We start from the raw sequence: 12,641 nt of genomic DNA, 5'->3' as shown, positions 1-12,641 counted from the left end.
GTGTCAAATAAGGATTTTTAGAATTTTTTTCTGTAATCTTCTGCTTTTGGTTTTCAGCAGTATTGTTTAGGTTTTGGATAAGGTTAGTGTGTCATGTAGTATTTTTCACCATATACAGTATTTCTTTAAAATTTAATGATTTCCAGAATTCTACGATCATTCAAAATGTAAGGTTATTTAATAAGACCTCATCCCCTTTTACTAAGTATACATAAGTCACCAAATAAAAGTAATTTACTGCAGGAAGTTACTGTATATGCTAACACCACTGTTCCCCCAACTTCAGAACAATCTTTAACCTTTCATGGATTTTAAAAATTGTCATAAAAAATTTGTCTTATTATTTCCTAATAACAGCATTTTAGTTTTAACCCTGTTATTCCTACAGTGTGTCTATGGAATCTGACATTAAGCTACTAAGAACATCATTCTTTACATGTTTCTTTTTTTTTTCTTTTATTTATTTTCAGCATAACAGTATTCGTTATTTTTGCACCACGCCCATGCTCCATGCAATCCATGCCCTCTATAATACCCACCACCTGGTTCCCCCAACCTCCCACCCCCCCACTTCAAACCCCTCAGATTGTTTTTCAGAATCCCTAGTCTCTCATGGTTCACCTCGTGTTTCTTTATTCTTCACTAATTTGTTGCTTTTTGTGGCTACAATCAATAATATTGCATCAACATAAAATACCACTTTAAGAATCACTTATTCTCTGATGAAACACTTATTTCAAGCACTGAAGAAATCAGAACCAGAATTTTACATCATTCAGCTACAAAGGAGTGTTACCACTTACCTCACACTCCACCCAGTGTGACTCTAGCAGGGCTCTTGTCGTTACCTACACTGTTTGTTGACTATGTAAGTCCAGTTTCCATATAGCACAGGCCCTGAGATCTCTCAGTGCTGAAATGAATAACCAGAGAGAAAACCTCTCAGAACCAAATCTGGTTAAGAACTCAAGAAGACAACTGTCGAAAGGTAGGTCTCTCTAATTCAGTAACTGATTGTAAAAGCTCTAATTCAGTAACTGAGCAGGAAATCGTCTGTGCAGAACTAAATCTTCAAAATGCTTCTGAAAATCTACAAGGGAATGACAAGAACTACCACTGCAAAAATAAAGCACACAGTAAGGCACACAGGACAACTGTTCTAGGATGTGAATTGGGGTGCAGATGTGTGGGAAAGAGTAGAGAATAATTCCATATATTTTTCATTTGTGAGGATCATGATGAACTTGAAGCTGGAATAAGGTATCGTTTTTGAGATCTGAGGACTAATTCACTCCAGCATTGTTGTAATTCATAGTCCGTGACCAAATAGCTCATGGAGCATGATGCTTACTGACAGTTAAATGGTATATTGTGAGGAAGATTACAATGGTAGATATGGGTTTGTGGTCCATGTTTATACCTACGATTCCCTGTGCATCTTTGGTTCTCTTGTATGTAAACTGTCTAAACTTTAGTCTTCATCCATCCATCCTTTCTCACTGTTTCATTTCTCTCCCCACATACTTGCCATCATCTCTAGAGAAGCTCATTGCTGGGATTTTGGGACTCTCCTGCCTTGTCTTGACCTATATTGTAGCAAGAATGATAAGTTCTCTTTCCTGTGAGTAAATCTTTGAATGATTATGAGAAATCTTTTCTTTTCTTTTTTTTTTTTTTAAAGATTTTATTTATTTAACAGAGATCACAAGTAGGCAGAGAGGCAGGCAGAGAGAGAGGAGGAAGCAGGCTCCCTGCTGAGCAGAGAGCCTAATGCGGGGCTCCATCCCAGGACCCTGGGATCATGACCTGAGCTGAAGGCAGAGGCTTTAACCCATGGAGCCAACCAGGCGCCCCGAGAAATCTTTTCATTTTAGTGATCATCAGTGCCTCTAAGCATTTAAAGAATGAGGGAGTGGAACTATCCTTTTCACATATGCATTTAGATTAAATGTGGAATGCTTATTCTGAACTTCTCAAAAGTATAAATAACAATGATTGTAGAAAATATACATATATACATAATTGAAAAACACAAGTTAATTCTTGAGACTGGCTAAACGAAATACTCTAAGAAATGCCGATGTTTGATTGTTTAAGGCTTTGGATTGACTTACCCTCAAATCTTAATGATATTGTTAATTTTAGTAAATCAATTTTATTCCAGAATATTCTAATCTTAAAAAGTACACCAAGGTTGCTGGGGGGAGGGGGGTTGGGAGAAGGGGGGTAGGGTTATGGACATTAGGGAGGGTATGTGCTTTGGGGTAAATTGGAAGGGGAGGTGAACCATGAGAGACTATGGACTCTGAAAAACAATCTGAGGGGTTTGAAGTGGTGGGGGGGTGGGAGGTTGGGGTACCAGGTGGTGGGTATTATGGAGGGCACGGCTTGCATGGAGCACTGGGTGTGGTGAAAAAATAATGAATACTGTTTTTCTGAAAATAAATAAATTGGAAAAAAAAAGTACACCAAGTTTCAAACAGAAAAACTAGAATTATTACAATGATTAATTTTTATTTTTAGGTATTAGAACACCACAGCAGGACAATTCCTACCCAGTTACAAGAATCCAGAAATGTATGTAATGATTTTCATAGTTCTGATAGTAGTACAGTTTATGTTTTGTCTCCATCTAGGCTGTACAAAATCATCATAGAGTTTGAGGTGAAATATATATTATAAAATGCAGAAAATAGATGTTAATAAGTAATGATTATAAGAGCTTATTCCTTCTTATGCAGCAATATGAAGAAATCCTCATTTAAAATTACCATATCCATTTGGGACCTGGGTGGCTCAATTGGTTAAGCACCTGACTTTGGCTCAGGTCATGATCCTGGAGTTCCGGAATCTAGTTCCACATTGGGCCCCCAGCTCCACAGTGAGTCTGCTTCTCCCTCTGTCCTTCTCCTCTCTCATGCTCCCTCTCACTGTCTCTTTCTCAAATAAATAAAGAAAAAATATATTTTATTTATTTTTTATTTTTTTATTTTTTAAAGATTTTATTTATTTATTTGACAGGGAGAAATCACAAGTAGATGGAGAGACAGGCAGAGAGAGAGAGAGGGAAGCAGGCTCCCCGCTGAGCAGAGAGCCCGATGCGGGACTCGATCCCAGGACCCTGAGATCATGACCTGAGCCAAAGGCAGCGGCTTAACCCACTGAGCCACCCAGGCGCCCCAAGAAAAAATATATTTTAAATTGCCATTCTCATTATTGCCAATTGCTTCAGATTTCCTACTGCTATGACATGATAAGAGATAAATCATTATATAATTCCAAAAAAGTGGTTTTGTTCAGTGACTCAAAAGACATGTAGATATGGACTTTTTTGTGTGTTTGCCTTTTATGAGCACATAAATTAGGGGAGGGAAGCCTGACTCTTTGGGAGTGTGTGTGTGTGTGTGTTTTATTTTTGCACCCACCTGTGAAGGAGGGTGCATGGTTATGTCATATATATATATATATATATATATATATACACATATGTATATATGTGCACGTGTGTATACATATGCAAGTTGTAAATTTGCAATTTTTAAAATTTGAAACTTTTTGGATAATATTTCATAATCTTTCTTTAGCTGATCCATGTGGTCATTGTCCAAAAGAGTGGATTACATATTCCAAAACTTGCTATTACATTAGCACTGAAAGAAAACCATGGAGTGAGAGTCGGTTGTCCTGTGCTTCTAAGAACTCTACCCTGCTCTCCATAGAGGATGAAGAGGAAATGGTGAGGTTTCAAATGTTTGCAGCTTTTATTAAATGCTTATCATTTAATATTACATTTGTAGATCTCATCCGTATAGTCATACATATTTCTTGTTTATTTATTTTAAAGTCTGTTACTATTCCATAGTTTGACTCTATGATATATTACTATTTTTATACCTTTAATGTATATTTAATAATTTCTAGTTCTTGCTTTTCTTAGAAAGCCATACTTCTATAAATGCTCTTTTGCCTGAAATAACCTTATATATTTTTTACCACACATCAAGAAAACTATATGACTGGGGCACCAGGGTGGCTCAGTGGGTTAAGCCTCTGCCTTCAGCTCATGTCATGATCTCAGGGTCCTGGGATCAGCCCTGCATGGGGTTCTCTGCTGGGCAGGGAGCCTGCTTCCTCTTCCCTCTCTGCCTGCCTCTCTGCCTACTTGTGATTTCTCTTTCTGTCAAATAAATAAATAAATCTTAAAAAAAAAAAAGAAAACTACATGATTGTGCATATTCATCACAAAACAGTCAGAACGTAAATACAAATCAGATCATGAGCGAGAAGTTTAGAGCCTCTATTTGTCCTGCCAATTTTAATACTGTGAAATATCCTTACTTATTTTTGGAGTTTATATCGTTGGACTCATGCAGTATGCATTATTATGTGTCTCCTTTTGCTTTCATATGATATTTGTAATTGGCCTATATTACTAGATTTGTCTAGATTTGTAGTGTTGCTGTCTTATATGAATAGGACATTTTAAAAGCTATTCTCAGAAACTTGCATCCTTTTTACTGTGTGGTTATGAATAATTATTTTATGGGGCACCTGGGTGGCTCAGTGGATTAAGCCTCTGCCTTCGGCTCAGGTCATGATCTCAGGGTCCTGGGATCAAGCCCCCATCAGGCTCTCTGCTCAGAGAGCCTGCTTCCCTCCCCACTCTCTGCCTACTTGTGATCTCTCTCTCTGTCAAATAAATAAATAAAATTAAAAAAATAATTATTTTGTGAAAGGCTTTTTCTATGTGTTTTCCATGTATTGTATTTATAATAACTATTATACATAACTACATAGTATATAGTATATTTATGAAATGTAAATAATGCATTTGTCGAAAAAACAATGCATAAATGGAACATTATAATTATGTTTACATATGATTATTATACATTTTCTTCTAATCATTAGTATGAAAATGCCCAGTCATAGATATGTGTATCTTTCAATATATTACATTATCCCTACATTTATCTAATGTATTGTGTAAATATATTGTATAAAATTGTCCATTGATCCAAAGTTCTGAGGAAAATTATGACAAAAAGTTCTGCTGGTTATAGAACAGTATCATTTTCCTGGGCTGTGAGTTATTAGGATATTCTCTTTGGTGAGAAGGACTCAAGTGTGTCCCTTGCTTATTTCTCCTAGATGGTGTTTTTCTTTTGTCTTCTTGGAAGTCCTTACCATGTTTTAAATATGAGCTCTTTTTTGAGTTTACAAGATGGAAATAACTGTGTATGGCATTTTTACTCTCTTATTGGAGTCCTTTAATGATCAGAATTTTAATATTACCATGGTTCCATATGTCATTTGAGTGTTATTGATTATTTTGAACCTATTTTAGAACTTTGTCAAAGTTCATAAACATTTTTCCATATTACTTCTTTTTTCTTTATTTATTAATTTCTCACTTTAATTAGAGTTTCTGATGCAATTGGAATTTATTTTTGGTGATGTTGTATTTGCAATGCAGTGAGATAAATGTGAAGGTTATAGTTTCTACATCATGAACCTAACTGATGAAGCATAATGTAAAGCAAAGTCGATCTTTTCTTCATAAATAACTTTATACATATATAGTCATATACATGTCCCCATATGTTCTAATCTGCTTCATATAAATAATGTAGATAGTATATATCTTTATATAGATAATTATAAACACATATATCAGTCTACACAGTCTGTCACAAACCACTGCACTCTTAGTAAAATATAGAGCCTTCCCTTCCTTGATGTCCCTTTACTGTGTCTCATTTCTACTTTGTTTTAAATGTTTCTCTACTTATGTTGAGAATTACATGAATGTTATAATTTTGCTTCAACTGATGATTTTCATTCAAATATCAAATAATTTAGACACTAGAGTTGAGGCGAAGTCCCTTAGACCTAACAATAGTTATATACTTCGTTTTGTTTTCCCTTTCTTCCTGATGATCCTTGGAAGATTCCTTCTGTTACCATTTAATTTCTGTTTGGATAATTCCCTTTAGCAGTTCTTGCAGAGTGGGGGTGGCGGTGACACTTTTCCTAGTTTTCCTTTATCTCAGAATGTCTTGATGTCCCCTGCATTCCTGAGTGATGTGTCCCTTGAATAGTCTGTGGTTGATTGAAATAACACACTTAGTGTCTACATTTTTTGTTTATTTGTTTGTTTGGGTCTTTCTAACATATCTTTTTTTCTATTATGCTCATTAGAGAGAGAGAAAGAAAAAAAAAACATTTTGAGGCCTTTTGTCTGCGTACTTTGGTGTCTGTGGTTTGCTCACCAGTCTGGGATATGTGAGGCAAAGAGAAATTCCAGGGCGCTGACCGCCATATCATTCCTTGGGGTTAGAGGGCACAGTTCTGTCAGCTTTCTCATCACCTGTTTGAATGTTATGTTGTTTTGTGTATAATATCTAGGAGTTTTAGTTGTATTTGGTGGAAGACGTAGGGAACAGTAGTATATCCTCTCTTTTGCTGGAATAGGAATTCTGATATGTAATAGTTCTAATGTGAATGTTCCCTAAGACTGATAGTGTTGAGTAACTTTCTCTGTATTTATTTGCTATCAATAAATGCTTTTTGGTGAAGTATCTTGAAATATTTTTGTTATATTTCTAGTTTTTGTTATTGTATTTTGAGAATTCTTTCTGTATCCTGGCAGCAAGTATTTTATTAGATGTGTTATTTGTAAATATTTCCTCTCGGTCTATGACTTGTCTTTCCTTTCTCTTCAAAGCACAGACATTATCTTAAGGAACTACACTTCATCACTTTGTTCTTTTATGGATCATGTTTTGTTTCTCTCTAAGAAATCACTGCCCAACTTTAGGTCAGATGTTTTTCCTAATACATCTTCTTGGAATTCTATCATTTGAGCTAAAAGATGATCATTTTTTAACATTTTTGAATATGGTATAAAGTATATATTATTAATTTCATTTGATACTAATTGTTTCCACAACATTTATTGTAACACTATGCTTTCTCCATGGAATGATTTTTCATCATTGTTGAAATTTGCATTCCATAAATGTGTGGGTATAACTTTGCACTTCCTTCTCGGTTTCTTTGATCTTGTATATACTTTTGTCAAACCGTACTTTAAAAATTGTCCTATTATAAACAGTGGCTTTTATAATCAGTTCTTTTTCAGAGTTATCATATCTATTCTAGATCTTTTCATGGATCTTTCCTTTTTATTTCCAGCAGGCTAAACTTTTTTTTAATTAAAAATGAAAATTAGTTTTATCTTCTGCATCAGAGAAATCACATCCTTTGACCTTCTTTACTCTGCTAATGTGACAGATTAAGTTAAAGGAATTATAAATGTAAATACAACTTGGTATTGCTTCAATAAATCTACTTATCTTGTAGTTCATCAATTTTATATATTATAAGAATTAGTTTAGATTGCCACTCACATGTAATTTCCTTTTTTTTAGTATTCCAAGAAAATGCACACAACACATATTCTATTAGACCCTTTTCTCTACCTTGTAAGATTTTCTTTTTGGTTTTTAATTGATATTTCATCTTTCTTTCATCAAAAGCATCTGAATATTCTGTAACTGAGTATGAATAGTTTTCTACATTAGAGATTAAATTATATTAGAGGTTAAGACATTTCTGATATATTTATTTCCTTTTATTTTGGTTTTCACAAGTTGTATTTGGTAGGATGTTTTCAACTTTATGTCTAATTTTAAACATATTTGCATATTTTCAGGGTATTCGGTTATGTTAATTTTACTGTGGTGTAATGTACATAGAGATGGTTGCACATGTGATACATGCCAACAGCTGGCTGAATTTTCAAGTGTCACCATCATATGAGGGAGAAAATTAATATTACCAGCACTACAAAATGCCCCTTTCATGTTTTCACCACCATTTACAAACATTTACATAAGTAGAAAGATACAGTATGCATATTTTATTTTTGGCATTTTCAGGGGAAGCTAAACTTGTGCGTTTCATCCATATAGTTGCATGAAGTTGTAAATCCTCCAAACTCCTTGCTGCTCCATTGTCTAGTTCTACTTTAGTGCATTCATCCATGCTATTGCTAATGCTCTTGGATATTTAGGTATTGATCCACTTGGGCTGCCATGGGTTACTCTACTATTTGTACTTCAGAACAACTTTCAACTTAGTATATGTTTATCATTTCTTTCTTCTCTAACTGTAATAGGTTCTTCTCTGTACAGCACCTTGAGAGGGAAACTACTTAGATCATGCATTTTTTTAAATTTATTTTTTATTTATTTTCAGCATAACAGTATTCATTATTTTTGCACTACACCCAGTGCTCCATGCAATCCGTGCCCTCCATAATACCCACCACCTGGTACCCCAATCTTCCACCCCCCTGCCACCTCAAACCCCTCAGATTGTTTTTCAGAGTCCATAGTCTCTCATGGTTCACCTCCCCTTCCAATTTCCCCCAACTCCCTTCTCCTCTCTAACTCCCCATGTCCTCCATGCTATTTGTTATGCTCCACAAATAAGTGAAACCATATGATAATTAACTCTCTCTGCTTGACTTATTTCACTCATTTTACAACATTCTTCCTTTTGGGTATAAGTGACAGAGCTATGAATTATCTCTAAACACCACTTTAGTTCCACCTTAAAACTTTTGATTATTCTCAGTTTTATATCATCCAGGTATGATGGATCACTGAGCTATGGTGGGCAGGTGGGGAAGCATGGGAGCAGTTCTGGCTAAGAAAACTACAGACGTGCTTCTTTTCACATGAATCTCTAGAAGTTTTTCAATAATGGATTTTTCATAAAATATTATTAACCTTTGATAAATTATCAGAACACTGAAATTGTTGTCTTTGTAAGTTTTTCCTATTCATTTACTCCTACTAAGATGTTTTTATAACATGTTCAGTGTATAACACTATATTAAAATGTGGATGTTTCTATAGAATCTATAGAAAAAATAATTGGTTATTACAAATTCAAATAAGAACTTTTATTTGACTTCTAAAAAAATTGTTTTCTCATAGTGTTTGTTCGGCTTCCTCATTCATTCTTCATGGATTAGTAGAATTTCCCAGAATATCAATATTAATCCATCTCTGTGTCCAAAAGCCTCTGCCTTCTTTCCTATACCGTAAGTTTCTTGACAACTTTTGTATTTTATGCCTTAAGAGACTAATTTTACAAAGAATAAGTACAGTATGTGAACAATTCTATAACACAATTGTTAAAGTGTTTCCATTGCAGAATAATATGGGAAATTCTCAGATTCAGATGTACAACTATTATTTTACATAACCTGTTTATTCTTCAAAATATTGTGATTTATATTTTTTAAGAGTAATAAGATACAATTTTCTGTATTTCAGGTCGTCAGCGTTTTCAGCAAGTGACAAGAATTGTCCATTTTTCGACTTCCACTCAAACATGGGATCTTTTGAAGACTGTTTATATCTAAAAATATATGTTTGTAAGCATTAGGCATTTCAGTTACCTAATTTTGGAATAACGTTATCTCACCATCTATAAAGAAGATATTTCTCATTTCTTCAAAAGGCATGCAATTTTCCCAGATATTTTTCAGATACTCTTTTTAGAATAATTTTAGTTCACAACAAAATTGAGAAGGTTCATATCTATCCTCCACAATCCCTGTATACACACATGCGTGGCCTTGCCCGTTATCAGCATGATTCACTAGAATTGTTCATTTCTTAGCCAAGAGGAACCTGCAGTTTGCATCATAATCATGCAAAGCCCAAAGTGCACCTGAGGTTTCCCCCTTGGTGTCAAAGAACTGTTTTTTCATCTTAATTTTATTAATGTAAAAAATATATTCTGAGGTACATATTATACATTTCTTAAGCTTTTGTTATTTGTTAAATAATAAAGTACAAATTATTGCATCGTTATTGTGAAGCATTGTTATTTTGAAGTCTTCAATAAGGTCATCAACTCACTCATATTTCCAAGTGAATTGATTTATCCTGCAAATAAATGTTGCAGATAAGGGGCTGCAAATAAGGGTTGACGACCCTGGGTGGCAAGATTACACATGAGAATTGACTCAGGAACAGAAACCAGAGGAAGACTGATGTAAACATTATTATCCAATTTGTAAGGGAAAGCTTACTAGAAAGAAAGGCTACTAAGATAAAGAAAATCATAAAGAATTTCTTAGGGTTAGAGGACAGTATGCAAGAGAGAGATCACTGGGAAGCCACATCTCCTCTCTGGAGATGGGATTTAGATGTCATTGAAGACAATATAGACACACACAGCTTCATGGAACACATGCTCACTGCATTGACGTGGGACAGAGCAGCTCCACAGTCTACAGGCTGAACTAGGTGGGGATGGATCTCAGGCTGTGACTGGCAGGCAGGAAGAACCCCTGTTAGGAAGGACAGAGCAGAGGGCAGGAAGCTTTGACTGGGACTGGCCACAAGTACCTGCTGGAGGCTGAACACTTCCTGTGTTCATGCAGCTGGCAAAAAAGCCATAGCCGCCAAACACCCTGAAAACACCATGAAACCAGGACGAAGAGCCCTTTCTTTTGCAGGGTCCCTTCACTGCCTTAATTAAAAGAATTTAGCACATGTGAGCTGTCAAGGAAGAAAACTTTATAGGATCCTGCTCCATTGTCTGAGAACAGGGCACAGAGGGATGGGTAGATTTAGAGCTGAGAGTACTAAATTGTTAACAGGCATTCAGGATTATAATGCAACAAACACAGGATTACTATATACGACCCATTCCCATCTGCCCCACGTCCTCAGAGAATGAGATAAGCACTTTTCTTCTGAATCACTTTTAGTCCAGCACTATAAAAAATTACGTTCATTTTTTGGTAGAGATTGGTTTCTTCTCAATCATTAATAACCAGTGCCCTTCGCTACTTTTTCTGGTGTGATGTTTTCCTTACCTGGAGTTCAGCTATTTTAGAAGACATCCTGTTTTATTAAATTCTCCAAGTCCCCTCTTCTGTTGCCCTTCCCCAGACCCAAAACTACTTTGGTCTAAAAAATAAAAATGTTAAATAATGAAGAAAACAAGAATAAAAGTTAAAGACATTTGTGTGAGTTGAACAGCTTATTATTCCTGTAATTCAGGAATAACGTTAGTAATTTGATAATGATTCAGGTATTTCTACCTTAGTTCAATGACAAGAGGGAGAGAAATTGAGCTCGATTATTACTTGTAAAAAATTCATAATATATATATATATATATCTCCTTGAATATAGACACAGTTTTTGCACACTTTTTAAAAAGTTTGTTATTTGTTTATTTTGTGCAGAGGGAGAAAGTTCAAGCAGGGGAAGCAGCAGTCAGAGGGAGAAGCAAGCTGCCACTCTAAGAAGAGCCAGACTGGGGGTGCAGCACTCAATCCCAGGACGCTGGAATCATGACCTGAGTGTAAGGCAGACACTTAACTGACTTAGCCACCCAATACCCCTACACATATTCTTTACACTCTCTGTACTGACTTCTTATACTCCTGTTGATAAATTATTAAATATTTAAAATCAAATTTATTTAATATGTAAATGCTAGCTGTAAGGATTTGCTGACATTGTGCTCAAACAACCCAAGATTGTGATGACATGGGAAGATAAACATTTATTTCTCATTCACCAGTTTCTGCTTTGTCTGGGTTTTAGTTGGTCTAGGCTTGGCCTGCATGGGATTGGCTCCAGACTGCAACTACAGATTCAACTCAGATCTTTTGGACATATTTTATTCTTAGAAGAGGAGTTAAACTGATATACATGACATCTTATAGCAGAGATTATTGACTAGGAGAAATATGCTTCTTAATGCCTGGACTCTGAACTCATAAGCTATCCCATTCTCACTCACATTAGATTGTGAAAACAAGTCACATGGCCAAAGTTATCAATGATTTTCTTCAGGGTTTACTCCTTTCAAAGTGCTCTGATGGGAGGAATGTAGTTTTATTGAACAAAAATCTAATTCACCATAATAAGTGTAGGATTTTTTTTCTCATCGTATTTCATGAGAGCAGCTTGTTTGTTAAAAATATTGGGAAACAAATTTTTGAAATCAAGTTGAAGTTACTATTCTTTCTCTTATTGGTCAAGAAACCCAGTCTCCTCACCCAATGTGTTACTTTGAACATATATAATGATCTCTTTTGGAGTAGAAGACATTTTTAAAGGAATTTTCAAGGTTTGCAAGATAGTCTGTTTGGTTCCTAGATTTGGGGAATCTCCTGGAGCCTAGGGGAAGAAGACACTGAAATGACCTTTTCCTTCCAGTATTGAGTATCCCATCGACACATCTGTATTTCTTACCATGGAGAAGAAAGAAAAGTAAGAGAGAAGCTCTTTAATATTAACATTCTGATGTGGAACACCTCCCAGTTTTTTCTTAAATTAATTTTTACATCTCTACATGCTTCTAAAAAAGATGCTTAAAATCTCTACCTGTACCCATAAGAAGCCATGGGAAGATTTTGGTAGAGTGAGCTTAAGTGGAGGATCCACCAAACTCACTGGAGATAAATAAACATGGAACACTCTTTTAAGGGAGTTAGTCAGGTGTGAAGTCAGAGTAGAAAGAGTCATGGTGGGACTCAGTCAGTTAAGTAACTGACTCTTGATTTCAGGTCAGGTCACAACCTCAGGGTCATGAAAT

General features: G+C 35.3%; 1 protein-coding gene across 1 annotated transcript; it reads left to right on the top strand.

The window, feature by feature from the left end:
• The first annotated feature begins 903 nt into the window (after nucleotides 1–903).
• Nucleotides 904–9,392, top strand: LOC122891987 (NKG2-C type II integral membrane protein-like). Its single transcript, XM_044228072.1, has 5 exons — nucleotides 904–988; nucleotides 1,541–1,621; nucleotides 2,524–2,577; nucleotides 3,585–3,736; nucleotides 9,351–9,392. The coding sequence occupies exons 1-5, from the start codon at nucleotides 919–921 to the stop codon at nucleotides 9,372–9,374; spliced, it is 381 nt and encodes a 126-aa protein (XP_044084007.1). The 5' UTR covers nucleotides 904–918; the 3' UTR covers nucleotides 9,375–9,392.
• Nucleotides 9,393–12,641: the final 3,249 nt, after the last annotated feature.

This window comes from Neovison vison, chromosome 12 (genome assembly GCF_020171115.1).
Source record: "Neovison vison isolate M4711 chromosome 12, ASM_NN_V1, whole genome shotgun sequence".
NCBI lineage: Eukaryota > Metazoa > Chordata > Mammalia > Carnivora > Mustelidae > Neogale > Neogale vison.
The sequence above is the reverse complement of the archived record's forward strand: the minus strand, read 5'-3'. Positions and strand labels throughout refer to the sequence as shown.